Source organism: Puma concolor, chromosome B4, assembly GCF_028749965.1.
Source record: "Puma concolor isolate L17-30 chromosome B4, mPumCon1.1.hap2, whole genome shotgun sequence".
NCBI classification, from domain to species: Eukaryota; Metazoa; Chordata; class Mammalia; order Carnivora; family Felidae; genus Puma; species Puma concolor.
The window spans coordinates 315833-343816 of NC_141673.1; the positions used below are offsets into that span (position 1 = coordinate 315833).

A 27984-nucleotide genomic window follows, 5' to 3' on the forward strand; every position below is an offset into this window, starting at 1 on the left:
AGGGTTGGGCCCTTCTGCCTTCCTCCAAACTGACAGCCCCGGGGTGCAGCGGAAGCCTCGGGAGCTCGCTGGAGCGAAACCCGGCCCCTCTCCGCCCCGGCGTAGGAGCCGGGAGCTCCCGGACCAGCTGCGACCGGGGCCGCATCTGCCGCTGACCCGCGCGAGCCGCCGTCGCTGTCAGCACCCGGGGGGCGGTGCCCAGGCCCCGTGTGGGCGGTGCTGGGCGGGGTCCCGCCCCCGGGAACCGAGCCCGCGCCGACTGGGCCAATGGGAGTTCGTAGTTACGAGCCCCGCCCATGACTGGGGGGCGGGGCGAGGCCGCGCAGGCGCACGGCGCGGCCGGGCGGGCCGGCTGGCTGGGAAGATGGCGGCGGGAGCCCTGGCCGCCGCCGCGGAGCGGGCCCAGGGTGTCCGGGGAGTGCGGGCCAGGGCCGGGGCCGGGCCATGAGCGCGCCACCCTCGCGTCCCCGAGCCGCGGAGCCCGCCCGCGCCCCTCGCCATGGCGCGGCTCGCGGACTACTTCGTGCTGGTGGCGTTCGGGCCGCACCCGCGCGGTGAGTGCCGGGCCCGCGGCCGATGGCTGACGGCGGAGGGCCGGAGCCTGGGGACCGAGAAGGGTCAGCCGGGGCGGCGGGACAGGTGCGCCGGGGCAGTCGCGGGGACATGCGAGGCGGGCGGGCCGCGGCCGTCGCGCCAGCGCGAGGGTCGTCTGGGGCACCTGCCAGGCTGGGGACCGGGGTCAGGGAGGAGCGGCCGCCCTGAGGAGAGCAGGGCAGTGCGACATGGCGAGCCGAACCTGCCCACCGCACTCAGGGCAGAACCGGGTCAGGCAGAGCTTTGGCGTGGGCCGGGGAGGTGGGAGGGCCCTCGGCTCGGCCTCCCCTCTCCCAGTTGGGTGGGATGGGCCCTCTCTGCCTTGGCCGACCGCCGGGTGGCTCTGCCTCCAGGAGCACGGATCCTTCGCTTGCGAGCCCCTCCTCTGACTCCCAGTGCCTCTGGTCTGAAGCCTCCGCCCCGCCCGTGTGGGATGTCTCAGGTCAGGGAGGCTTGGTGGGATGCAGAAGAGGGCTGGGATTTAAGGAGTATTTCATGGAGAGGTGGTGTTTGAGCCGTAACTGGGAGAACTTCAGGAGGCGATGTGAGGAGGAGAGAGTGAAGAGCATTCCTGGCAGAAGGCCTGCGGTCCTCATGTCTGCAAGCCAAGCCCTGGGTGGGGGATCGTTGTGGTGACTGGTGCCGATGTCCAGGAGGTCCATGCCTCGGGTCACTGCCTGTGTCTGAGAGCCCTTCAGCCCAAGGGGGTAGGAGAAAACGGAGCCTGACAATGACATCAGCAACAGCCATGGAGACAGTGGCTTGGGGAGTGCGCTCCGTGTGCCAGGCCCTGCACAGCCCTTTGTGTGTGCGTGATCTCATTTCTTCCTCCGAGCAGCCCACCAAGGTTTCCTTGCTCTTCCCTTCATTCATAAGGGGAGTCAGGCGAGAGGCTGATCGCCTGGTCTGAGCCCCCACAGAGGCTAACCCAGAATGAAGCTGTGGGCTCAAATCCCAACGAGGGGACGGTGCATGTCATCAGGGGAGGCTTGTGTAGTCAGTGGGGCTTACCCTTGAGACTGAAGGTGGGGTTGAGCCCCCCAGTCTGTGCTGCTTCTCATCAGCCCAGTTGCCAGTGTCATCACCCAGGACCCAGACTTTTCTCTGCTTCTTGCTGAGACTACCTGCTGGACCCCGCACACTCCAGACCTTCCTCAGTGCTCTTTTAGTCTTCGCTCCTCTTCTCTGCTCCTGTCTGTCCAAGGATCCATCCCCTGACACCCTCAGTCGTGAGCGTGTCTTCCTTCAGAGAGGGAGTTTTTGCAGGCAAGAACCAGTTGTCTTCATCTCCCAGTCTGCACGCGTCAGGCTCGCTGTCAGTGTTGTACAGGCCCACAGGGAGAGAACTGTCTGTTCCGAGGTGCATGTGGGGGGCAGTGAGGAGGCCATGCCAGCTGGAGCACAGGGGTGCATGGGATCCAGGGAAACAAAGCTGGCCAAGGGGCTGCCCCAGTGTGAGGGGCCCTGGGCTGGGTGCCAGGGCAGGAGCTACATGAACAGAGTGGGCTTGGAAGCTGACAGTGCGGAGAGGGGTGTGTGAAGGGTCTGGGGAGGCAGATACTGCGGACAGAGGCCAGGTGGTGGCAGGTGAATTAGGGAGGGGAGAGGTGGCATGACAAGCTGGCTGTGACACTCGGCACCCCTGGCACCTGTGGTCTCTGATGAAGACAGGGGAGACAGCTGGAACCCATAATTCCTGCTCACCCTGAGTGTCAGGAAGGAGGGATTCCCAAGCTGTCCACTGCAGGAGGGGTGGGGGCCATGGAGCTACCTGACCACTGCCTTCCGTGCGGGAGCCGGTCAGTTGCTGGCTGGCCAACCAGCCTCAGGGCCTCTGTTGGCAGGACTGGTGCATCGCTGGGGAAAATCAGCCCACAGCCTGGGACCCTGGCTGTAGACCTGAGGGCAGAGTCAGGTGGTAGGAGTACTGCTGGGGGGAGGGGGGAGGGGGGGAGTCAGTGGTACCTGCTTTGCCACTTCGTAGCCCTTGACCTCACGCCAGTCTCCCAGCTCTCTGCACCTCGGTGTTTTCATCTGGAGTTGGAATGAGTCACATAGACCTCCCAGGCTTCCACGAGCATGAGGTGGACACAAGTGTGAAGTTCCAGGAAATGATGGATGCCTTATTAATGATGAGCAGCAGGTGTGTGCGCACCCATAGGCATCGGCACAGCGGGCACTTCTGCTGGAGGTATAGGAACCTGTGTGCTGGCAGGCCCAGGACATCAGGGCAGGGATGCAGGGTCTCCTGGGTTCAGTGGCGAGGATAGGAGTGGTGGATGTCTTGTCCTTGGCCTGGATCTAGACATCCCATTTGGAGTTGGTGGATGCAGGGCCTGGATGCAGGGGTCCCGCCTGAGGGAGCATCTGCTTTTATGGTTGCCACCTGGTGGATCTCTGTAAGCAGGAGGATGGGGAGGGGGCTGGACGGAACCCCTACTTTCAGAGTGCAGACCCCTCCCTTGGTGAGTCGGAGCTCCTTCACTGAGGACATGGGTTTAGCACCTGCACCCTGGGCCCAGCTCTGGGGACACTGTGGGGGCCAGACAGATGGTCCGTGCCCAGCTTCGGGCCTCAGAGGTCCCTGAGAGCGGTCAGCTGATCTCACACAGCGTGGCTAGCGCCAGGGTGTGTCTTCGGGAGCAGAAGACACTCTTGATCTGACCAGGCAGCTGGTCTACCAGGGAGGAGGGGCTGGACCCCTGCTGGTGGCCCTCTCCCTGCCCCCATCCCAGCATTTGAGAAGAAGACCTTCTGTCCCATGGTCTGGCCTCTTTCAGTCCTGGCTGTGCTGAGCGGGCCACATTCCTGGGCCCCGTCTACTCTCTCCACCCATGTTCCTGCCCTCTGGAGCAGGTTGGGGCTGTTTGGAATGGCCTCAGCTGATTTCCAGCCCCCACCCCGGGAGCCAGTCTGGTCTGCCTGGGGGGAGGTCGGGGAGGACCTCTGGAGAGCCTCAGCCCCTCGCACATCCTGTTGCTGTGGCCGGTGGGAAGGCCTGTGTGTTGGGGTTGGGTGGGTGGAGCAGCAGGAAGGTCCCGTCCTTCCTTCACCCTCTTCCTATAGCTGAGCCAGTCCCACCCACCCGCATGTGCTGCGGTGTGTGGAGGGACGGGCGGGGCAGCAGAGGAGGCTGCCATCCTCCCTTGCCTCTGCTCACAGTGCGTGCTGGCCTGGGCCGGGCCTCCAGGCGTCGGAGCCTGGCACTGGTGACGGCCACTGCCAGCGGATGACAGAACGCGTGCTCTGTGTTCTCTTGCCCTGTGTTCAGGCCTGCAGCCCCCACACGGCTGGCTGTGGGGACATGGTTGCAAGAGGAAGTACTTGTCCCCATCTGTGTCTCAGGGGACTTTGGTGCCCTTCCTCTTAAGGCTCCCCGAAGAGTCCCGCCCCGGGACACGTGATGGTGCTTGTTGGATTAGTTCTATCCCCGAGGCCTGAGGGGATGCCCTCCCTGCTATCCCGAGGTGCAGGAAGCTTGGTGGGGCAGGGAACTCAGCCACTGCAGGTCACCTCCATGGCCACAAGGGCTCCAGTGGGTGGGGGACACTGAGAGGCATGGCAAAGTAAACCGCCACCACCCCCCCCCCCCCCCCCCCCCCCGCCTCCTGTGCACGCCAGCAGCCGAGTTGGGGCCTGGCCCCTGATAGCACAAAGCTGAGGTGTGGGCTGGGTTGCAGGGAGGGTTGCGGAGAGAGCAGGGGTCAGGGCCTCTCCACGATGTGCCCTTCCAGTAAGGGCTTGCCTGTCCCGGAGCCCCCGGGGCTCCGAAAGCTGCCCTGTACTTCTGACCCAGGAACCTGTTTGCTTGTGGGGTGTGAGTGGGCCTGGGTGTGGGGGATGGTCGTGTAGCTGGCTGTATGTATTCAGCAAGCCCTAATTAGGCTGCGGTCTGTGCCAGGTACAGGTGTGGCCACGGACACAGGGACGTAGTTTCTTGCTTATGGAGCTCCCATCTGGCCCAGCCAGCAGGTGCATCCGGAATCACGGGGCGGTGTAGTGGAGGGAGGGAGGTCCTGGGGGTCCGACTCTTAGGCCCCAGGCTCAGGCAGGGTGCAGAGAGCTTCCTGGAGGAGGGGGCACTCTTTGGGCTGAGACCTGAAGGGCAAGTTTAGGGCCATGATGGTGCAAAGAAGGAGCTGGGGGTGGAGGGATGCTTGCTAGCATAGGCAGTTGGGACAGCTCAAGGAAAGCCTCCGGTTGGTTCTTCAGAGGGCGGAGCCCTGCAAGTGGGAGTTGATGTTTCACAGGATGAATGGGGTGGGGGTGGGGGGGGTGGACAATGGCCAGTTACATTGTCTGCTTCCCTGGGGGGCGAGGCTGCTGACAGCAGCCCTCCAAAGGCTGCCTGGCCTTGGGATGGAGGCTGTGGGGCAGAGGCTGCTGTCCCCATCTGCACACACCCCCTCTTCCTTCCTCCGCCCACTGCCTCGTGGCAAGAACTGGGTGAGCCCTGGGTGCCAGCCAGGCCTGGGCCCAGATGGTGATTTGGGGCTGCGCACAAGTGAGCCCTTGGGGGAGTGGGTGGGGAGAGAAGCAGTGAGCTGGCGTGGACCTGTTGAGGGTGGCCCTTGGGAGTGGGCCTGGAGGGACCCCAAGGGGCTTTGTCTCAGTGGGCCACGTGTGTGTATGTGTGCTTTTGTGTGGGTAGGTATGGCCCAGCAGACACACCTGTCCCTCTTCCCTGCCTCCTGGTGTCTGCCGCTTCTCTTCAGAGTGTCAGGAGGGGGAGGGGAGCAGGAAACTGAGGTTTTGTGAGTCAGAGTCACGGCCCTCCATCGCCCCACCGCCACCTCCAGCCCAACAACCAGCCTGCTGCCGACCTCCTTGGCATTGCCTCTGTGATCTGGAGGGTGGGTGGTCTCCAGAGATCGTAGCCCAGCTCCTCTGCTGTCAAGGTCCTGGGGTCTGCTCATCACTGCCCAGGGGTCCAGGCTGGTGCCCAGGCCCCTGGCTCTGCCTGTAGCTCCTGTGCACATTCAGGGTGGACTGGGCTGGCTGGTCTGGGGCGGTGGGAGAGGGGGGGCTGCATCCATCAGGCCCTCGGAGGTGTGCGCCTTGGCTTTCAGGGCCTGGGGGCAGGCCCTCAGAGAAGCTTCGTGCGAGTGCCCTCTCCTTCCCTGTTTGCTCCCGCTCTTCTGCTAGTGTGGGCAGTAGTGTTAAAGCCGGTCTGTGCGGGGACCTGCATGTCACGTGTGGGACATGAAGGTAGGGAGGCTTCTGTCTTAGCCTGCTTTACCCTGCTGCTGCGCTGGGTGGAAGTTGGAGGTAGAACAGAGGCCTGTGTCCCTCCTCCACTGATCTGAGGTGAGTGGCCCCCTGACACGGCCCTCATCATGCCTCTTGGTTTGGTTCTCCAGGGGTGAACAAGAGGTAGGGGCCTCTGACCCCACCAGTGTAGACTTGAGCTGGGAGTTGTGCCCAGGGCATAGAGAGGGGGAAGCAGACCTGGGCCTCCTGCCCCCAGACCTCCTCCCTGGCCCAGGGCACCCAGGGCTGCACAGGCAGGGGATAGACCCCTGCAAGTTGCTAGATCCCCAGCACTCAGGAGGGCCCTCTGTTAGTGGGTGTCCTGAGACCTGGTCTCCATCCTTCCTGCCACCCCTCTCTGGGTCCTGTGCTGGGCCTGTCTGTCTCGGAGGCAGTGGTGTGAGTGGCAGTTCAGGCCTGGGTATCCTCTCCTCCGGCTCAGACAACAGGTGTGAGACCCCTGTGCCTCTTGAGTGGGCCCAGAGCTGGCAGTGAGGTGGGTGCCCACTGTCATCATGGTGCTCACTACCTAGCAGGTTGGGGGGGGGGGGCAGTCCTGGGGACCAGGTGTCGAAGCTGGTGGTTGGCTGTGGAACCGTCCAGAGCTGCTCTCCCCTCGATGGAGGGGTGACCTGCTGGTGGGCGGCTGGGGGTATCGACGTGTTGGGAAGGGGCTTCTGTGCCTGGCCTGGCCCAGCCCACGGCTTTCAGGACTCCACATCCCATGCCAGGGGGTTCTCTCCGTGCACTCTGGTAGCCCTGGCATCTGTGGCCGCCTGGGGGTCCTCCCCTCATAAGATATTTTTAGGGAAATGATAGGTCTGGGAGTGGTGGCTGGTCTGATGCCAGATGAAAGCCAGGGTAGTAGGATGTGTCCATCCGAGACCCTCGAGGCCCCCGACTTGGTGGGCATGCGGGAGGTGGTGGGTGCCCTGACTGCCTGCTCCTGTCCTCAGGGAGTGGGGAAGGCCAGGGCCAGATCCTGCAGCGCTTCCCAGAGAAGGACTGGGAAGACAACCCGTTCCCCCAGGGCATCGAGCTGGTGAGTCGGGGGTGTTGAGATGGGGGTGGGCAGGCCGGCACTGGTTTTCCCCGGGACTGTGAGGAGCCTGCGCAGGGCCCAGCCCCCGCCACGCATAAGGGGACATCTGAGCTGCTGCGGGGGGAGGAGGGTGGAGGTCCTGGGCTTGGCTGGCAGGGTACGTGGTGCCCACGTTGCGTCATGTCGTCCTTCCCTCGTGATGGCAGAGACCACGTCCTGCGTCACAAGGTTCTCTGTGCACGCGGGGAGACCCGGGGCCGTGACTTCCTTCTGTGGGGAAGGGCGAGGTGACCCTCACTGAGGTGAGCTCACTGGTGACCCCTACCCACCCTTCCCTGCAGTTTTGCCAGCCCAGTGGGTGGCAGCTGTGTCCTGAGAGGAACCCACCAACCTTCTTTGTTGCTGTCCTCACCGACATCAACTCTGAGCGGCACTACTGCGCCTGCCTGACCTTCTGGGAGCCAGCGGAGCCCACACAGGTCATCTTGGGGGCTCTGGGGTACAGCCGCAAGGGGTTCCGGCTGTGGCCACCACCCTCTGCCTCTGTCCAAGGCTGTGTCTCCCTGTGTGTGGCAGGTCCTGGGGCCTCAACCCCACGGGAGCCGGAGTTCCCAGAGGGCTGGTCCCGTCTGAGTCACTTGTGTCCTCCCCCTGCCTCCCCCGGGCTCGTGGGACCTGCCTGAGAGCTGGGCAAACGGGGCTTCTGTCCACAGGAAGTGGTGTGCACAGAGGACACCACCGAGAGGGAGGAGGAGGCGGACGAGGGTGGCCCGGTGCAACTCTCCCCTGTGACGCCTGGCCCACCTGGCCAGCTGTTCGCACCAAAGACACTGGTGCTGGTATCTCGACTGGACCACGCGGAGGTGTTCAGGGTGAGGCGAGCACCCGGGGCTCGAGGCCGGACACGGGGTGCCCCCGCCGGATGTGCCGCCATTCTCCAATCTGTGGTCCTTGCAGAACAGCCTGGGTCTCATTTACACCATCCACGTGGAGGGCCTGAACGTGGGCCTGGAGAACGTGGTCGGGAACCTGCTCACATGCATCATCCCCCTGGCTGGGGGCTCGCAGGTGGGTCTTGGGGGCAGCTGCTGTCCACCCAGAGCAATGGCCCTTCAGGTGTCCCAGGCCACGAGCATGCGGCCTGTAGGCACTTGGAGTCCTTGGGCACTTGGGCTCAGCATGGACACTGTCCTGCGTCTTGGTGCTGCCGTCACCTGTCGTCCCTTCTCGGCCCTGCCAGCTCGCCTGTGTGTCCCGTGTCTTGCCTGGCTCCCCACCTGGCATCTGTCAGTTTCTGTGTCCTCTTGCTCCTTGGGTGTGCCTGTCTCCGGATGTCCGCTTATCTCTCTGCTCCCTGGTCAGTATCCCCACGTGTGGGTGCGTCTAACTGTGTTTCTCTGCCTGTCTGTCCTGTGCAGCTGGACTCTGTTGAGGATGGAGTGGTATGGATTCTTTGTTTCTTCTGCCCACCCAGGCCCCACCCTGCCCCAGGTCAGAGGCCCTGAGTTTTCTCTGCAGCACTGCTCAGGCCGCCGGGCCAGGCGCGGCCTTTCCCTCATGTTAGGCCGCCTGTCCTGGCCAGTCTCACCTCAGCCCATGGAGCTCCGGGCTGACACGGGTCTGGTCGGAGCAGCTGAGTACTGGCCCCTCTCTTTCCACAGAGAACCATCTCTTTGGGGGCTGGTGACCGGCAGGTTATCCAGACCCCGCTCGCCGACTCGCTGCCCATCAGCCGCTGCAGCGTGGCCCTGCTCTTCCGCCAGCTGGGTGAGCCCGGGCGTCCCCAGCCTGCACAGCCCTCCCTGTCCTCTCCCTGGGGGCTGGCAGTCAGAGGTGGGGTTCTTACAGCGCCGGCCCTCCACGCCTGTGTCTTCTCTCCAGGCATCACCAACGTGCTGTCTTTGTTCTGCGCCGCACTCACCGAGCACAAGGTGCTCTTCCTGTCCCGGAGCTACCAGCGCCTCTCGGACGCCTGCCGGGGGCTCCTGGCGCTGCTGTTCCCCCTCAGATACAGGTGCCTCCGCTGCCGCCTCGCCCCCTCCCCGGCCCCACCCCCTGGCCCCCCTGGGCTGAGCCCTGGTCTGTTGCAGCTTCACCTACGTGCCCATCCTGCCGGCACAGCTCTTGGAGGTGCTCAGCACACCCACCCCCTTCATCATCGGGGTCAACGCGACCTTCCAGGCAGAGACCCAAGAGCTGGTGAGGCCTGTGGCTTGTGCCTGCCTCTCCGTTCCCGGCCCTGCTGACTGGCTACGGGCCCCTGACCGCTCGCTTGCTCCCTTTGGTCCCCAGCTGGATGTGATCGTCGCTGATCTCGATGGAGGGACGGTGACTGTCCCCGAGTGTGTGCACATTCCACCCCTGCCGGAGCCCCTGCAGAGCCAGACACACAGTGTGCTGAGCATGGTGAGGCGGGACCGGTGGCTTCGGGGAAGCTGAGGTGGGGTCGCTTGGCAGTAAGGGGACCGCAGAGCCCGGGGCTGGTGTGCAGCGGACCCCGCTCCCGTCTGCTGCTGCAGGTCCTGGACCCGGAGCTGGAGCTGGCAGACCTCGCCTTCCCACCGCCCTCAGCCAACGCTTCTTCCCTGAAGATGCAGGTGGGGGTCACTGCGGCTCCAGTGCGGGGGGGGCCCACGCTAAGCCTGCAGCCTCTCCTCAGGTCTGCTGCCACCGATGGCCAGCGGGCAGGGCCAACCAAGCACCCTGTGCAGCCACCCCTTCTGGGCCGGTGGCAGGGGGCCGCTGGCGGGGGCTGTGTGTGTGTGAGTCCTCGAGGGGCCTGTGCGGGAGTGGCTGTCGACACTGGGTCTTAGAGGAGTCGCCGTGGCTTTGTGTGAAGGAAGGGTGGAGGGGCAGGAGGGGGCAGAGGTGCCTGGGAGGCCTGGGCACGGCGTGGATGGGCGTGTTTGGTGCGCAGAGGTGGAACCTGGGGTGGGTGGAGGGCTGCCACATGCTGGGGCTGGGGTGGGCCTGCGGCCTAGAGCTCACCCGCACTCACCTGCGCCCCAGGACAAGGAACTGCGTGCCGTCTTTCTACGGCTCTTTGCTCAGCTCCTGCAGGGCTATCGTTGGTGTCTGCACATGGTCCGCATCCACCCGGAGCCTGTCATCCGCTTTCATAAGGTGGGCCACGGGAGGGGGAGGGGCGGAGGCAGGCAGGAAGTCAGTGCTGAGGGACTGACCCCCTGGTGTGCCCCTAGGCAGCCTTCCTGGGCCAGCGAGGGCTGGTGGAGGATGACTTCCTGATGAAGGTGCTGGAGGGCATGGCCTTTGCAGGCTTCGTGTCGGAGCGTGGGGTCCCTTACCGTCCTACGGACCTGTTTGATGAGGTGTGCCCCTGCCCCTGTGGGAGGAGCTCCCACCACCAGCTCCCTGCCTTGCCCGGCCTTCCTGACCCTGCCTCCTCCCCCAGCTGGTGGCTCATGAGGTGGCACGGATGCGGGCGGATGAGAACCACCCCCAGCGCGTCCTGCGTCACGTCAAAGAACTGGCGGAGCAGCTTTACAAGAATGTACGGCGGGTGGCACGGGGCGGGTGGGGTGGTGGACCAGCCTAGCTAGGTCATCGCGCCTCCTGGCGTCAGGCCGCCTGCCCACACCTGCCTGTGTCCCCCCCAGGAGAACCCATATCCCGCCGTGGCTATGCACAAGGTACAGAAGCCGGGGGAGGCCAGCCACCTGCGGCGGGCACCCCGCCCCTTCCCCCGGCTGGATGAAGGCGTGGTGCAGTGGATCGTGGACCAGGCCACGGCCAAGATGCAGGGCGCACCCCCGGCCGTGAAGGCTGAAAGGAGGACCACTGTGCCCTCGGGGCCTCCCATGAGTGCGTAATGGGGAGGGGGCCCCTCGCGTGGCCCAGGGTGGGCACGAGGGCAGAGGTGAATGCAGCTTCTGCTCCCCAGCCGCCATACTGGAGCGGAGCAGCGGGCTCCACGGCAACAGCGCACGGCGGCTGGAGGTGGTTCGAAACTGCATCTCCTACGTGTTCGAGGGGAAGATGCTGGAGGCCAAGAAGGTGAGGACGGCTGGGGGCGCGGAGCCCCGGCGGAGAGCGCTGAGCCTGGGTCAGTCCACCTGCTGGCAGCTGGCAGGGGCTGGGCGGGCAGAAGGGGAGGAGGGGCAGGGGGACACCGGGTCTCAGGCTCCTTCCTTAGTGCAGCTGGACAGAGCCTGCCGAGGCGGCTCGCAAGACGGACCTTTCATCTCTTAGACGTCAGAACACGCGAGAGGTTTCTGCTGCTGGGTTCCTTCATCCTTCGTGAAAAGAGTGCAGGCCCACACAAGGCGTTTTTTGTTTTGCTTTTTTTTTTTAATTGGTAAAAACTGCCCTCTGTGGTGTTTGTGAACACCTCGGGTTTCATGACAGCCAGTTTGAATGTGTCTTTTGTTCACCCCTCCTGTGAGGGGCCTACAGGGTCCCTAGCTGTTCTACGAAGAAAAATAATAAGGGGTGCCGGGGTGGCTCAGTTGGTTGAGCGTCCAACTCGATTTCAGCTCAGGTCGTGATCTCATGGTTTATGGGATCGAGTCCTGCCTTGGTCTCTGTGCTGACAGCATGGAGCCTGCTTGGGGTGCTCTCTCTCTCTCCCCCTCTCCGCCTCTCCCCCTCTCCCTCCCTCCCTCCCTCCCTCCCTCTCTCTCCCTTTCCCCTTCCCTCTCCCTCTCCCCCTCTCCCTCTCCCCCTCCCCCTCTCCCTCTCTCTCCCTCTTTCCCTCTCTATCTCCCTCTCTCTCTTTCTCCCTCTCTCTCAAAAATAAACTTAAAAAAAAAATAGAGAACAAGAATATGACCCTTTGTGGCCTGCCTCGTGCTGAGCCGGCCACCAGCTCTGCATTAGGCTTGTGCTATTTGGACACTGAGGCCTGGCCGACAGAGGGGCCACAGATGTGGCAGCCGGTGCGTGCTGGAGCTCAGGGCCAAGGGGCCTCCTTGGCACATCTGTACACTGGCTTGTGAACACGTGGTGTCTCCATCCTCATGGGCTTTTGTGTGTGTGGAGGGCTGGGTCTGCTTGACGTGTTAGTCTCTACTGGGCAGGGAACTCCCGGAGTCTGGACACACCTGACCTGGACAGCTTCCAGAGCTCCTCTGTGCTTAGAGCCTGGGCTCTGGCCCTCCAGGTGCCCACTGCCCTCCCCTCCCGGACTCTGTGCCCTGTGCCTCCCCCCCCCTTCCTCCAGGGCACAGTTGGACGTGTGCCCTCATCGGCTTGTGCCCCCAACCCCCATGCTCCCGTGTCCCCAGCTACTTCCAGCTGTGCTGAGGGCTCTGAAAGGGCGCGCGGCCCGCCGCTGCCTCACCCAGGAGCTGCACCTGCACGTGCAACAGAACCGGGCGGTCCTGGACCACCAGCAGTTTGACTTCGTTGTCCGAATGATGAACTGCTGCCTGCAGGTGAGGCCGGGCCTCCCCCCTGCTGGCCATATGGCCGTAAGGGTCAGGCCAGGCAGGGTTCCCCATTCTACCTGTAAGGATACCTCTCTTGGCAACGTTGACAGCTGGGGAGATCCTGGTCTGCGGTGGGGATGGCGGCTGGGGGAGAGAACTGTTATTGGAGGGGGTCTCCTGCCCCGAGCCCCTGGGCAGCCTCTGGGGAGCCGGTGCAGATGGACCGGGGACAGTGGTAGGAGTTGCTGCTCGGGCGGAAGTGCCAGTCGGGGCACAGTAGGTGTTGGGGGGTGGTTCCAGCGGGCTCACGGCTCTTGCAGGACTGTACCTCCCTGGACGAGCACGGCATCGCGGCCGCCCTGCTGCCCCTGGTCACGGCCTTCTGCCGGGTGAGTGCCGGGGCAGCCCCGGGGGGTCCTTCCGCTGCCCCTCCTGCTGTGCCTGATGTCCCCCGCCCGGCCCCTGCAGAAGCTGAGCCCGGGAGTGACCCAGTTCGCATACAGCTGCGTGCAGGAGCACGTGGTGTGGAGCACACCGCAGTTCTGGGAGGCCATGTTCTACGGGGACGTGCAGACCCACATCCGGGCCCTCTACCTGGAGCCCGCCGAGGACCGAGACCACCTGCAGGTGCGCGGGGACCCCTGGGCCTGGGGCGTGAGGGCCAGCCCGGCCTGGTCCTGGCTCACCTGCGGGTGCCGCGGCAGGGTGGGGAGCTGTCTGCACGGGAGGACGAGCGCTCTGCCCTGGACGTGGCATCTGAGCAGCGGCGCCTGTGGCCGACCCTGAGCCGCGAGAAGCAGCAGGAGCTGGTGCAGAAGGAGGAGAGCACGGTGTTCAGCCAGGCCATCCACTATGCCAACCGCATGAGCTACCTGCTGCTGCCCCTGGACAGCAGCAAGAGCCGCCTGCTGCGGGAGCGCGCGGGGCTGGGCGACCTGGAGAGTGCCAGCAACAGCCTGGTCACCAACAGGTGCGGCCGGGGCTCCGCGGGCCTTGTGGGGGGGGGGGGCTCGGTGGGGTGGGCCTGTGCCCACCTCGCCCCCTCCCTGGCCTAGCATGGCGGGCAGCGTGGCGGAGAGCTACGACACAGAAAGCGGCTTTGAGGACGCGGAGACCTGCGACGTGGCCGGGGCCGTGGTCCGCTTCATCAACCGCTTTGTGGACAAGGTCTGCACAGAGAGTGGGGTCACCAGCGACCACCTCAAGGGGCTGCATGTCATGGTGCCAGGTATGGGGGGTCTGGGTGTGGGAACACTCCCCTCAGCCGAGCAGACGTGGGGGCCCAGGGCGTGAAAACCGCTCTCTCCCAGACATCGTCCAGATGCACATTGAGACCCTGGAGGCCGTGCACCGCGAGAGCAAGAGGCTGCCCCCCATCCAGAAGGTGAGTGGGGGCCGGGCAGGGCTGCGGCACCGGGGCCTGGGCCGTGTCCTGAGGCGCCACCCTTGTCCCTGAGCAGCCCAAACTGCTGCGGCCACGCCTGCTGCCCGGCGAGGAGTGTGTGCTGGACGGCCTGCGTGTCTACCTGCTGCCAGATGGGCGTGAGGAGGGTGCGGGGGGCAGCGGGGGAGGCCCCGCTCTGCTCCCGGCCGAGGGCGCCGTCTTCCTCACCACGTACCGGGTCATCTTCACGGGGATGCCCACCGACCCCCTGGGTGAGCCTTTGGACGCTTTGTCTGTCCCCGGCCTCCCTTCCCTCGCTCCCTTCCCCACCCGGGGCCCGGGGGTGAGTGGACAGGACTTCTCCTGCCTCTCTCTTTCCCGTTCTCAGGGGTGCAGGGTCCCTGCGCAAGATAGGTCATTGCCCCTCTCCCACCTGCCCGGGACCCCCCCGTGGTTCTGGTACCCCAAGACTCTGTGATCCCCTCCCCCTGACTGCCCGGCCTGTGATAAGTCGGGGAACAGGTGGTGGTCCGCTCCTTCCCGGTGGCCGCGCTGACCAAGGAGAAGCGCATCAGCGTGCAGACCCCTGTGGACCAGCTCCTGCAGGACGGGCTGCAGCTGCGTTCCTGCACATTCCAGGTGCGGGGGTACTGGGGAGGGGCAGGGCCCCCGGCTCGTGGCTCTCACTGTGTGGCAGGCAGCTAAGCCCTCAGGCTCGTCCTTAGGAGCTGCCGTTGAGCTGGATGTCTCCTGCGGCGTTTGTGGTTTCTGTGTCTATGCGCAAGTTGCTGTGCTTTGGCTCGGGGCCGTCTGCCTGTGTGACGTGCTGGCCTTTGGGGCTCTTCTGTTTGTTTTGCGGGGCCCTGACCCTCGAGTCTGCGTCTGGCACGTGCGCTGTGTGCCCCGCACCACTGAAACCTAAGCAAATGACCATCACGCGTGGCGAAGGACCAGGTTCCTCAGCCTCGCGGCCGCAGACACCATAATAAGCGGCCCCCGCGCATCCTGCTGTCCCTCAGGCACGTCCTGCTGTCCCTCAGGAGGATGCCCCTGCCAGGCTTCCGGGCGTGCACGGCTTCCCGGGGAGGCCGCCCGGACCTCTGAGGGCCTTTGTCTGTTGCAGCTGCTAAAGATGGCCTTCGACGAGGAGGTGGGGTCCGACAGCGCCGAGCTTTTCCGCAAGCAGCTGCACAAGCTGCGGTACCCGCCAGACATCAGGGGCACCTTTGCCTTCACCCTGGGCTCTGCCCACACGCCGGGCCGGCCGCCCCGCGCCACCAAGGACAAGGGCCCTTCCCTCAGGTGTGGAGCTGGGCCCCAAGGCCGGGGCACCCGCCCCTCCCAGAAGCACCGTGGGCGTGTCCCCTTGTCCCTTCCGTTCACCTCTGCTGACCCCTGTGCCCGCCCGCCCCCAGAACCCTGTCCCGGAACCTCGTGAAGAATGCCAAGAGGACCATCGGACGGCAGTACGTCACTCGGAAGAAGTACAACCCCCCGAGCTGGGAGCAGCGGGGCCAGCCACCTCCTGACGACCAGGAGGACGAGATCTCAGGTGGCAGCACGGGAAGCCCCAGGTGGTCTGGGCGAAGACCCCCTCCCCCCCCACGCGGAGGGCTGGGGCCTGGGCGGTCTGTGGGTGACTTCCCCCGTGTGCCTGGCCTGTCCCAGTGTCGGAGGAGCTGGAGCCCAGCACGCTGACCCCTTCCTCGGCCCTGAAGCCCTCGGATCGCATGACCATGAGCAGCCTGGTGGAGCGGGCGTGCTGCCGGGACTACCAGCGTCTGGGGCTGGGCACGCTGAGCAGTAGCCTGAGCCGAGCCAAGTCCGAGCCCTTCCGGATCTCCCCGGTCAACCGCATGTACGCCATCTGCCGCAGGTGAGCACGCGCTGTGTGGCTCCCGTCCAGAAGAGGCACGTGGAGGCGGAAGGCAGAGGGCGCGGGCAGGGGTGGCCCCTAGGAGGCCGTGGGACTGGGGGCCCCTGGCGGAGCATCCAGGGCTGGCCTGCCACCCTCACAAGTCTGACTCCTCGCAGCTACCCGGGGCTGCTGATCGTCCCCCAGAGCGTCCAGGACAACGCCCTGCAGCGAGTCTCCCGCTGCTACCGCCAGAACCGGTTCCCCGTGGTGTGCTGGCGCAGCGGGCGCTCCAAGGCCGTGCTGCTGCGCTCCGGGGGCCTGCACGGCAAGGGTGTAGTTGGCCTGTTCAAGGCCCAGAACGCGCCCTCTCCAGGTATCCACTCCCCCGCTGTGCGTGCGTGCGTGCATGCATGCGTGTGCGTGCGTGCGTGCCTGCGTGCGGCTGGGCCCTCCACCCCGCCCCGCCCGGCTCCAGCTCCTCCTCCTCCTCCTCCTCCCCCCCCACAGGCCAGTCCCAGGCGGACTCGGGCAGCTTAGAACAGGAGAAGTACCTGCAGGCCGTGGTCAGCTCCATGCCCCGCTACGCAGACGCGTCAGGGCGCAATACCCTCAGCGGCTTCTCCTCCACCCACGTGGGCAGCCACGGTGAGGGGTGCCTGAAGGTGGGAGGGCTTCCGGGAGATTTTGTGGTGGCACTGATGAAAGGTGGGCCGGCCAGGGGGCAGAGTGTTTGGGGCGTGGGGTCAGGTGACTGTCCTGACCCTACTCGGACCGCTCTTCTCTCCTGCCTTGGCCGAGCTCCGTGTCTTTCCTGCCCATGGCCTGCCTCCAGGGTCTCCAGGTCATGGGACACCGCGCTTGAAACCCCCGTCTGGTCCCTCCTCCTCATTTGTCCTGTCCACCCCCCCCCCCCCCACTGTGGCTGATCCCTTTGTCCTGTCCCTCCCTGCGGTCCAGCGCCCCCCTCCCGCCCCACCCCCCGCCCCCTTCCCCGCTGTCACTCTGGCCCACCCTTTGTCAAAGCTGTCTGACTGCTTTATACCTTTCTTATCTGTCCTGGCTCCTCGAGCCTTGTCTGCTAGTCTCCCTGTCCCTGTCCCGACCATAGGCACCCTCAACATCCGCCCCCTGGACTCACTGCCTCCCGGTGGATCCAGGCCTTAGGACCCGGCCTGCCCTTTGTCCTGTGTGGCAGGGTCTTGCTGTCACAGTGCGCAGCAGAGGCACCAGGCCTGGGAGGTTGGGGCACAGGCTCGGGGACCACCAGTGGACCCTGCCTCTCACCATTGGGCATCGGGGCACCGGTGTGGGGTGGCCCCAGAGATGCTCAGTGATGCAAGAGCACGTGCTGCTGCTCATGGGGTCTGTGGCCCCTGGAGAGGGCTGGTCTGACCTCCTGGGGACAGGCGGGGACCTTGCTGGGGAGGTGAGTCATGTTTGTGTTGGGTTCTAAAAGAGGCTTTCAGATGGGAGAGCACACTGATGGGGGCCTGGAGGGCATGTGGCCCCCATTCTGTAAGGGGAGGAGGGTGTGTCAGAGCAGAGGCGGTCTCGTCCTCCAGGGCCCTTGCTCCACGGCAGTCACTTCGGTATCCCGCTTGGCCCTTAGCTGACCCCATCTGCCTCTCCCTGACCCCATCCTCCCCCTCATCTCCCCCACCCCCTCCAGCCCGTCACCCCTGTCTGACCTGACCTTCCCCCTTTTCTCCTATCCCGTCTCCTCCATGTGCCCCCATCCTCTGCTGCCCCTGTCTCCTTGCCCCGACTGATCCCATGAGCCCATCTCCCCCGTCCTTCTGCCTGGATCCCTACGGATGCTGTGGCCCGGTCTGCCTCACCCTCTCGGTCTGGCTGATAGACACTGGGGCTCCTTGAGGGTTAGTCCTTGGACCCAGGACTCCAGCCGTCACTGTCCAGACCAGGCTGAGTGTCTGTGTTTGGGGCCTGGCCCTGGATCCGTGAGGCTCCCTGTGCTGGCCTGGCCCTCAGCAGATGTGCTGACGGTGTCCACCTGGGAGGCCTGGTTGCCATGCCTGGTTGGATGCCACACCTGGAGCCGTCCTGGCTGTCGTGTGTTGAGAGGTGGTGGATGACACACGTGCGGGTCACTTGTTGGCACGCCTGCCTAACTCCCCCCCCCCCCCCATCCCTATTCTCGTGCTCCTCTGCATTCTTTGCTGTTGCCCCAACTCCAGATGCACTGGGGTGCACGGGTGGGTTTTGCGGGCTGGTGGCACCACCCATGGGTGGAACCTTCTGGAAGTGTACACATCCTGCTGATTCTTCCTGCTGTGCCCACTCCACGGGGCCTCACAGTGGCCCTCCCACCCTTCCTGTGGCAAGAGGGTCTCCAGAACACACGAGGGCCTCCGCCTCTCCCTGTCGAGGCCTGAGGAGGGTCCCCGCGCAGCATCGCTCTGCACAGCACTGCCTTTGTCATCTGAGCACCAGCCTCTGTCCCTGTGTGGTCTTGGCTCCCACTACAAGGTGTTTTGCCCTCCAGCGACGTCTGTTGTGACCACTTGCTGGGCCCCGGGGCCAAGCGGGCCTGGAACAGGGGTGGCCAGGGTGCCCTTGTGGTCACTTACAGGGAGGGTCAGCCTTGGTGTCCACCGTTCTCCAGGGGCAGTCCTTGCCCCTCTCTTGTTTCTGTGCTGGGAACTTTCCTCTCTGTAGCTGAAGCGCTTTTTGGTTTTCTAAACACAAAAGTCCTTCATCAGGTAGGTTTTATGGTTTCACCATTGTCCTGCCTTCTGCCTTCTCCAGCCGTTGTGAGTAGCACCCACAGGTGGCACCCTCCCCCCGATTCTTTGTCCCCAGTGCCTGTGTCTTCCCCTAATGTTGCCTGGGTATCTTTGTCCCCAAAGCCCACTGGTGCTGCCTTCTGGTGTCCCCCTGAGTTCAGAGAATGGGTCCTCTCCCTCATTGCTCAGGGGCGTGCAGAGCCTCAGCTGTCTGTGGGCTCCAGTCCAGGCTGTGTCCGTGTCACGAGGGACACCCTGCGTCCTTCCTGCGAGCGCCATTCCTCCTGCCTGTGGTGTGGCAGCTGGTGTCATGCTTGTCTGTGGCGACTGCCATGGTGGGTACGGATGGTGCCCGGCTGCCCTCAGCGGAGGTGGGTCGGCCTGGAATGGGGCAGGGAGCAGGCTTTGGGGCCCAGGGCACCATGGAGCTTCCTCATCTGGGCTCTCTGTGCCCCCTGGCCGGGCCATCCCAGCCTATAAGCCTGGGGCCTGGCTCTCGGGCAGGTGGCACCACTGAGCACGCGCCACCCCTGGGGCTCAGGCCTGCCTCTGTCCTTGGATGAACTGGCCTCCATGGCTCTGGGCTGGGAGCTCCGAGGCTCCAGGCCTCCTCCTCTCCAGGCTGGGCTTTATGAGCTCCTCCTGCCGGTGTGTGTTGTGAGCAGCTCTGGCCAGTGCCTGTGGGGGCCGAGGGTACAGGGATGGGCTGTGGACGAGCCACTGAAAGGAGAGCCCAGGGATCCCACCTCTCTTCTGATCCTACCTGCCACTGGGCCCTCTGCTCCCTGGCCTGTCCCTGAGGGCCAAGAGAGCTCAGAGGACCTTGGCATCGGCCCTCGCTATCTCTGGGGCCCTCGGGGGTCTTGGTGGGAACCCAGCCCTCTAGCTGGTCCCTTCAGACCACAGGCCCTTCATGCTGGGCACACCCTCGGGCCTGGGGTCAGGCCTGAGCCTTTTCTCTGCTGTGCCCCCAGTGCCCAGCCCCAGAGCCAGGGTCACCACGCTGTCCAACCCCATGGCGGCCTCGGCCTCCAGACGGACCACTCCCCGAGGTACCGTACTGGCCACACAGGCTGGCTCCCCCACACCTGGCACTGATGACCCCCCTGTGACTGAGCAGTCGTGGGCACTAACGTCCCCCCACATCTGGCACTAACAGCCCCTGTGACCGATCAGCATAACCCAGCCCTCCTCAGCCCAGGGCACTAACAGCCTGAGGCCCCGAGTCCCACCCCAGCACTTGACCCTAACACAAACACAGGTCCATCTGGGGTCCCGTCGGCCTCCCCTGCCGTGCCTGGGGAGCTCAGCCTCAGGTTAAGTGGTGCTCCAGGCCCACTCAGGCACTCATCTGGTTTCTCCGCACAGGTAAATGGGGCAGCGTGCGAGCCAGTGGGCGCAGCGGCGGGCTCGGCGTTGATGTGGGCTCCCGGCTGGCAAGCAGAGACATGCTGACCCCTCCCCAGGCTAATGGGGCCCCCCCTGACCCAGGCTTTCTGCGGCCTCAGCGTGCAGCCCTCTACATCATTGGGGACAAAGCCCAGCTCAAGGTGACCGGGGTGGAGGCACAGGGCCAGGCAGGGGCACAGGGCCCCGGGCGCATCTCACCATAGCTGGCCTTCTTCAGGGCGTGCGGCCAGATCCCTTGCAGCAGTGGGAGCTGGTGCCCATCGAGGTGTTTGAGGCACGGCAGGTGAAGGCCAGCTTCAAAAAGCTGCTGAAGGCATGTGTCCCCGGCTGCCCTGCCGCCGAGCCCGGCCCTGCCTCCTTCCTACGCTCGCTGGAGGACTCGGAGTGGTTGACCCAGGTCTGTGAGCCCTGCCCCCGCTGTGGCCGGGGTCGGGGGGGTGGGGGTGGCGTGGGGGTGCCTGTTCATCCAGAGCCAAGGGCAGATGGGGTTTGGCTTGCTCTTCTGACGGTGTTGGGCCCTGGGAGAGGGTGATGGACACGTCCCACCGGGGTGGTGGTGCTGTCTGCTGGAGGGAGGCCACGGGGGGCTGGGCACCTCCGGGACAGGGAGTGTCTCTCAGGCCTGCGCGTGGGCCTCGGGAGGTGCTGAGGGGCCGCCCGTCCGTGTAGATCCACAAGCTGCTGCAGGTCTCGGTGCTGGTGGTGGAGCTCCTCGACTCGGGCTCCTCCGTCCTGGTGAGCCTGGAGGACGGCTGGGACATCACTACCCAGGTGCGTGCTGGGCGCCGGGGCCAGCCGGGACCAGGTCCCCCGGACGGACGCCCTCCTGACAGGCCGGTGCCGGCAGGTGGTGTCTCTGGTGCAGCTGCTGTCAGATCCCTTCTACCGCACCCTGGAGGGCTTCCGCCTGCTGGTGGAGAAGGAGTGGCTGTCGTTCGGCCATCGCTTCAGCCACCGCGGGGCCCACACCCTGGCTGGGCAGAGCAGCGGCCTCACGCCCGTCTTCCTGCAGTTCCTGGACTGCGTGCACCAGGTAAGCAGGTGGCCGTGTGTGGGCGCCACGCCTGCCGGCCCCTGGCGCCTGACCCCTGACCCATCGCCTCAACGCAGGTCTACCTGCAGTTCCCCATGGAGTTCGAGTTCAGCCCCTTCTACCTCAAGTTCCTTGGCTACCACCACGCGTCCCGCCGCTTCAGGACCTTTCTGCTCGATTCGGACTATGAGCGCATCGAGCTGGGTATGGGGCAGGGCTGGGCCTCGGGGCGCGGCTGGGCAGCTGGGCGGCCGGGGCTGGCCTGGTGGGCGGCCGGGGCTCAGCGCTGCCCCTGCAGGGCTGCTGTACGAGGAGAAGGGAGAGCGCAGGGGCCAGCAGGCGTGCAGGTCCGTGTGGGAGTACGTGGACCGGCTGAGCAAGAGGACGCCTGTGTTCTACAACTACATGTACGCGCCCGAGGACACAGAGGTGAGCCGGCGTCTGGTCGGGGCGGGTGGGCGCCTTCTAGCCCAGCTCCTCACGCCGGACCCACCCCCAGGTCCTGCGGCCCTACAGCAACGTGTCCAACCTGAAGGTGTGGGACTTCTACACCGAGGAGACGCTGGCCGAGGGCCCGCCCTATGACTGGGAGCTGGCCCAGGGGCCCCCTGAGCCCCCAGAAGAAGAGCGGCCCGATGGGGGAGCTCCCCAGAGCAGGCGTCGTGTGGTGTGGCCCTGCTACGACAGCCGCCCCCGAGCCCAGCCAGATGCCATCTCGCGCCTCCTGGAGGTGTGTGCAGCCCCCTGCCCTCCCCCCACCACACACCGGGTCGTGTTTGCAGGCACTGATGTCCAGTGGCCATGGTCCGGGACTCCTGGGTCTCAGGGCACAGCTTCTTGGCTCTGGGCCCAGGCGCTGTCCCTGATCACCTGTGCGGTCGACCCTCAAGGACCATGGGTTTTCCCAGGGACCGTTCCTGCCCTCCCTCAGACTGCTGCGCCTGTTCCCTGGGTGCACCCGGCTGTTGGCCACACCCAGGCCCAGCCTGCCCCACGCGCCCCAGTGCGAGCAGTTCTTTTGGCTTCTCTCTGGCCCTGTGGGCCTGGAAGCTTGGGGTTGACGTTTAGGGTCTCTCTCGCCTTCCCTCTGCTGTTCTCTGCTGTTGGGCCTCAGGAGTCAGGATCCCCCCAGGGCAGAGGCGCCCTGGGAGAGGGAAGAGAGCCCTGTGAGATAGGCTGTGGGGCTGTGGGTGTGAGGCCTGAGGTGTGACAGCAGGTGGCATCCAGCTGCCAGAGTGCTCCGCGGCGGGCCTCACACCCAGGACACAGGATCTGCATTCCGTTCCCGTCCACTGGCTGTGTAGCTCTGGGCAGGGGGGGTGGGAGGGTTACCTAAGCACTTTGGAGCTGGTTTCATTCTGAGAAGAGGATGTCGACTCCTGGCCGTCGGGGAGACGGTGAGGTGTGAACAAAGTAACGTATGTCAGTCCAGCACCCGGCCTGGCCTAAAGGCACCTGTCACCTGGGGTTTGCGGGAACACAGGGTCATGGTTTAGTGGACAGAGGCGACCCACAAGCACAGAGAGCAGAAGAGACCCTCTTTATCTCTGGCGACACTCGTGGTCTTGGAACCTGATGCGAATCATGCTTAGCTTCCTTACAACCAGCGTCGTGTGGCCTGTCATCGTCTATACTTTTAATTCTGACTGGTCTGTGTCTTTATGTTTAAGCTCAGTGTCTTGTACTCAGCGTGCGGTGTTATTTTTATCCAATCTGACAGTTTATTGAAATTTTTAGTATCTTTACACAGCTATTGACATGGTTGGGTTGAGGCCTAACTTCTTTTTTTTTTTTTTTTTTTTTTTTTAAGTAATCTCCACACCTGATGTGGGGCTTGAACTCCTGCTGTTTTTTCCCTCGTAACAATTGATCATTTTACAGTATTCGGCCACCTCCTGTGCTCCGCTTTTGAGCTGTACCTCCCTGTGTTCGTTTTCGTGGCCGTCAGCGTCCGCAGGTACAGTCTGTCTTGGGTTGGCTGTGCCGCTTTCTACACGGGACATACAGGAGTGCCGCCCGCTCACCCCCTTCTGTCCTCACGTGTTTTTCTTTTACATATGATGGAAGCACATGGTGCATACTGTGTTTTATGTAGTCAGCCTTGTTTTGAAAAAAACTAGAAAATGAGGAAAAAGCCTTCTGTATTTGCTATTTCCAGTGTCGATCTGACCTGGTTTCATTTCTCTTTAGCCCAAAGAACTTCGGGCATTTCTGGTGACGCGGGTCTGCCGGTGATAGTTCCCTCAACTTCTGTTTACCTGGAAACGTCTGTGTTGTGTCTCTGTTTTGAAAGTTTCCAGTGTACTTTATTTCTGCAGTCACGCCGTATTTCAACAGGTGCGCAGTGCTTTTACTTGGCATCGTTTACAGGTTGGTTCTGCAACAATCCAGTATCCCGCCAGCTGGGACAGTTACTGATCCCTCCACTCCTGTGGTTCCGTCCCTCTCTATCTGGTTGCCATATGCACCCGCACGGCAGAGCGGCTGCACTAGCTGACGCCGAATTACCACGTCTGCCATGGAGCCAGCTGTCCGTTTCTGCTGGCTCTGCCTTGCCATTGTCTGCCGGACGCTTTGACCTTGGAGACAACTTAGTGCGCTTTTGGCCAAAGAAGGGAGAGAGACATCAAGAAGCTGAGGCCAGATCTGCGGCAAGTGGCAGCCCAGCCTGGCAGAGAGCTCGGAGAAGCGAAATGGGTTTTGGCTCTGGGCCTGTTGTGTCCTTATTTTTTTATGAGGTTTTCTTTATTTATCTCTACGTCCAGCACGGGCCTCAAACTCACAACCCCCAGATCGAGTTGTGTGCTCCTCTGCCTGAGCCAGCTGGAAGCCCCTCATTTGGGGTTTTTCTGTTCATCCTGCTTGGAGCTCTTTCAGCTTTTTAGATCTGTGTGGGATGATAGTTTTCATCAAATTTAATGCATTTTAGGCTATTCTTTTTTTTTTTTTTTTTAATGTTTATTTTTGAGAGAGAGGGAGAGACAGAGACAGTGTGAGCAGGGGAGGGTCAGACAGAGAGGGAGACACAGAATCCGAAGCAGGTTCCAGGCTCCGAGCTGTTAGCACAGAGCCCAACGCGGGGCTCGAACCCATGAACTGCAGAGATCATGACCTGAGCCCAAGTCGGACGCCTCAGCCACCCAGGCGCCTCAAGACTATTATTTCTTTAAAAAGTTTTTTCTGCACCATGTCTCCCTCCTTTCCTCTGGGACTTGATTGTCCCATTGGCCCCTGAAGCTGTGTTTTGTTTTTTCCCTCTGATTTTTTTTGTCTTTGCTATTCATTTTGGATGATTTCCACAACCCTACCTTCAAGTTCACTGCTCTTTTCTAACGTTTAGTATCTACTTACGTTTAATATTCACCTAATGAATTTTTCATTTTAGATATTTTCAGCCCCAGGATTTCTATTTGCTTCTTTTTTTAAATATAGTTTCTATTCCCTGTAGAGATTCTCGTCTGCTCATTGTGTCCATCTTTTACTATACATCTTAAACATATTTATAACAACTGTTTTGAATTTCTTACGTGGTAATTCCAGTACCTGTTTCTTTTCTGGGTCTGTTTCTTTCAACTTTTCACCTAACTATGGACCTCATTTTCCTGCCTTTTTGTCTAATAATTTTTTTTGTAAATTTTTTGTAATTGGGGATTCTGCATTGTTGAGGATCGGGATTATGTGGTCTTCCTTTAACGCGTCTTGAGTTTTATTCTTGCACTCAGTTAATGAACTTGTGGGTCACTTAGATCTTTTTTTCAAGGGTTGTTCTTCGGCTTTATTAGGGCAGTTCTAGAGAAGCTTTCCTCCTAGAGTTAGAGGAGGCCGACTCAGACATGGCCTCTCCAGGGTTTCAGTTAAAGGTTTGGGATCTTCAGCGAGGGTATCCACTCTGGCTGTTGGGAATCCCCGGCATCTTCCTGCAGGTTGTGTAACCTCCAGAGTTTGGATGTAGCTCACAGCTTCCTGTAGCTGCTCTCTGCCAGGCCTTGTGACATCTTGCCTGGCACCTGACAGTTTACTTTGGCCAAAGGCTCCAGGAGGCCTCTGGATTTCTAGGGTTCCTGCTCTGTGTGCCACTCCTTCCCCTCTCACATGCCACCCTGTAGACCCATGTGTGTCAGCATCCCCAAGCCCCACATCTCTGCCTCCTTAGCTCAGGACGCAGTGCTCTGCTTGGGCTCCACCTCCCGGCATTCTGGCCAGGCAAAGAGCTGGAAGATTATAGGGCTCCCTGGTGTGGTCCCATCCCAGGCTTTCAGTGCTACACTGCTGACTGTCCGACATCTGTAAACAACTTCCTGTTCTTGTCCAGTTCTGTAGCTGCTCATGGCAGGAGGATTAGCCAAGGACTGAGTCACTGTGTCGTGGCTGAAAATGTTGTCACCTGGCAATGACATTCTTGCTCTTTTGAAGAGAACATAGCTTTTTTTGTTCTGGCTGGTTTTGGGATTTTCTTTTTGCTTTTTAGCCATTTTTCTCTAATATCCAGGAGTGTGTGTGTGTGCAGCTTATCTTGTTTGGGGTTTGTAGCGCTTGATTATGTTGCTTGTTGCCTCTTGCTAGTTTTGCAGAAATAGCTTTTGTTGTCTCCAAATAATTGTTTTAATTTTAATTTTTTTTTAAATGTTTATTTTTGAGAGAGAGATGGATTGGCGGGGGGGGGGGGGGGGGGGGGGTAGGGTTGGATCCCAAGCAGGCTCCACACTGTCTGCACAGAGCCTGCCGTGGGGCTTGAATTTATGAACCGTGAGATCATGACCTGATTCGAAATCAGGAGTTGGATGCTCAACCGACTGAGCCACCCAGGTGTGCCCAAATCATGGTTTTTGCCCATCCCCCTACCCTTAACCCACTTAGTGCTCCAGTCTGTCACTTCACTTTCCTGTTTTCCATGATTATGTCTTTTCATGTTTCAGTCTGGATATTTTTTTTTGATTTTTTTTTTAATGTTTATTATTGACAGAGACAGAGCATGAGTGGGGGGAGGGGCAGGGAGAGAGGGAGACACAGAATCTGAAACAGGCTCCGGGCTCTGAGCTGTCAGCACACAGCCCGACGCGGGGCTCGAACTCACGGACAGCGAGATCATGACCCGAGCTGACGTCGGACGCTCAACCGACTGAGCCACCCAGGCGCCCCCAGTCTGGATATTTTCTTCTGAATAATTTTAGTTCTCCAACTCTCCCCCAGGAGCTACAGCGGCTGGAGACAGAGCTGGGGCGACCCCCTGAACGCTGGAAGGACACCTGGGACCGGGTGAAGGCTGCACAGCGCCTGGAAGGCCGGCCAGATGGACGTGTGAGTGGGCGTGGGTGGCCAGGGTGAGCTTGCTGTCAGGAGGAGTGGAGGCCACCAGCCCTGACACAGGCCCTCTTCCTGCCCCCAGGGCACCCCCAGCTCCCTGCTGGTGTCCAGCGTGCCCCACCACCGCCGCTCGCTAGGTGTGTACCTGCAGGAGGGGCCTGTGGGCTCCACTCTGAGCCTCAGCCTGGACAGCGACCAGAGCAGCGGCTCAACAGCATCCGGCTCCCGGCAGGCCGCCCGCCGCAGCACCAGCACCTTGTACAGCCAGTTCCAGACAGCTGAGAGTGAGAACAGGTGTGAGCACACCTCCCACCTCCCGCATCAGCGTGGGGTCCTCTGTGCTGGGGGCTCTGGGTGCTGGACAGCTCTCAGATTGGGGGTGGGTGCCCCTGGGGAACTTTAGCCCTTTCTTAGGTGGATCGGGTGGGGGGGGGGGAAGGGGGGCGCGTAACAGTGGCCGAGCACAAGCTGACAGTTGCTAGGGAAAAGTGGGAGGGCTTAGAAGGAGTTTGGGCCATAGAACCAGTCAGTGAGCACAGCTGAGCCATGGTGGCTGCAGAGGAGCAGAGGGGCAGCAGCTCTGGGGTACCTGTGAGGGCAGGCAAGGTACCGGGTGAGGTTGGGGCCTGGCAGACCGCATCCTACTTTCCAGGCCTGGAGAGGGGGCCCTGTTGCTACAGTTACCTCCCCAGACCTGCCTGCTACATGTGGGGCTGCTGCTCTGAGGTCCTGATGCGGGACCCTCTCTGGTGTCGGTCATGCCAGAGGTGAGGGGTGGGGGGCTGTTTTTCCATCTCCTTACTAGGAACAAACCCAAGGCTGCTTCGTGGCCTTCCTGGCCAGTCCAGCCTTGGGGCTCTTTGGGGGCAGAAGCCTTGGTCTTGCTTCTGGGGCTGGTCTGGTTCGAGGGTTGGGGTAGGAACTGCTAGGGTCTGGGCTTGTCCAGGCCCTGACGGCCAGCCAGTCCCTGGTTCTGCTGTGAATTCAGGTCCTACGAGGGTACCCTGTACAAGAAGGGGGCCTTCATGAAGCCCTGGAAGGCCCGCTGGTTCGTTCTGGACAAGACCAAGCACCAGGTGAGTGGTCGGTGGGCTGGAGCGGGGCGGAAAGAGGTTAGCAGTTCGGGAGAGGGAGGGGCTGTGCCCTGACTTCCTGCTCTCCCCACCCCACCCCACCCCTCAGCTCCGCTACTATGACCACCGTGTGGATACGGAGTGCAAGGGTGTCATCGATCTGGCCGAAGTGGAAGCAGTGGCTCCTGGCACTCCTACCATGGGGGCCCCCAAGACCGTGGACGAGAAAGCCTTCTTTGACGTGAGCTGTGGCCAGGGCCCAGGGATGGCGAGGGGCGGGGTGCTCTGTGGGGGTGGGACTGTGGAGTCAGCAACCCGCCATCCCCAGGTGAAGACGACGCGTCGCGTTTACAACTTCTGTGCCCAGGACGTGCCCTCAGCCCAGCAGTGGGTGGACCAGATCCAGAGCTGCCTGTCAGATGCCTGAGCCCAGCTCTGCCCCGGCTGCTCTGCGTCCAGTCGTTAGAGACCACTAGGGGTGGGCAGGGCCCCCCGGCCATGTTTACAGCCCCCACCCTCGACAGTATTGAGGTCCCGCCCCCAAACTTATGTGTACAGTCCCTGCCAGCTCCTGCCCCCTGCCCGCCCCCGCCCACCTGGCCAGCTCTAACTTATTTTGGAGTTATGGGTGAGCACCGGCCGGGAGGCGGCCATGGTACAGCCCTTGCGGCGGGCCTGTAAATAGACCGCTCCTGCCCAGCCCCCCCGCCCGTCAGCGTGCTGGTCCCAGCTGGCCAACCGCAGGCACCCTGTTCCTAGAACCAGAGTCTATAAAGAGAGAACTAACAACACCACATGCCTGTGTGTCCTCGCCCTGCCCAGAGCACCGCCACCCGCCACCCACTCGGTCCAGGACGCAGGGCCACTGTGTGGGGGCCGAGTTCTGCTGCTAGGGAATCCATGGC

General features: G+C 62.6%; 1 protein-coding gene across 2 annotated transcripts; it reads left to right on the forward strand.

The window, feature by feature from the left end:
- Positions 1-339: 339 nt before the first annotated feature.
- On the forward strand, positions 340-27870 carry SBF1 (SET binding factor 1). Of its 2 annotated transcripts, XM_086711899.1 has the most exons (41): positions 340-554; positions 6801-6886; positions 7228-7365; positions 7600-7758; positions 7844-7954; positions 8548-8653; positions 8768-8900; positions 8977-9085; positions 9179-9292; positions 9406-9483; positions 9896-10009; positions 10087-10215; positions 10299-10397; positions 10504-10708; positions 10788-10900; positions 12130-12279; positions 12594-12662; positions 12742-12900; positions 12978-13243; positions 13329-13501; positions 13584-13657; positions 13734-13929; positions 14169-14296; positions 14781-14959; positions 15073-15209; positions 15326-15533; positions 15692-15888; positions 16023-16160; positions 19234-19311; positions 19628-19809; positions 19887-20066; positions 20339-20440; positions 20517-20702; positions 20780-20906; positions 21001-21131; positions 21202-21432; positions 25893-26000; positions 26089-26300; positions 26995-27082; positions 27189-27320; positions 27408-27870. In XM_086711899.1, the coding sequence occupies exons 1-41, from the start codon at positions 500-502 to the stop codon at positions 27504-27506; spliced, it is 5679 nt and encodes a 1892-aa protein (XP_086568025.1). In that variant the 5' UTR covers positions 340-499; the 3' UTR covers positions 27507-27870. The 2 variants fall into 2 exon arrangements, with proteins under 2 accessions (XP_086568025.1, XP_086568026.1); XM_086711900.1 differs by lacking the exon at positions 19234-19311.
- Positions 27871-27984: the final 114 nt, after the last annotated feature.

Coding starts and splice junctions, on each gene's coding strand:
- SBF1 (XM_086711899.1), top strand. CDS start 500: ATGGCGCGGCTCGCGGACTACTTCGTGCTGGTGGCGTTCGGGCCGCAC. Junction 7,366..7,599: donor AGCCAGCGGAGCCCACACAG/GTCATCTTGGGG, acceptor TTCTGTCCACAG/GAAGTGGTGTGCACAGAGGA. Junction 16,161..19,233: donor CACCCACGTGGGCAGCCACG/GTGAGGGGTGCC, acceptor CTGTGCCCCCAG/TGCCCAGCCCCAGAGCCAGG.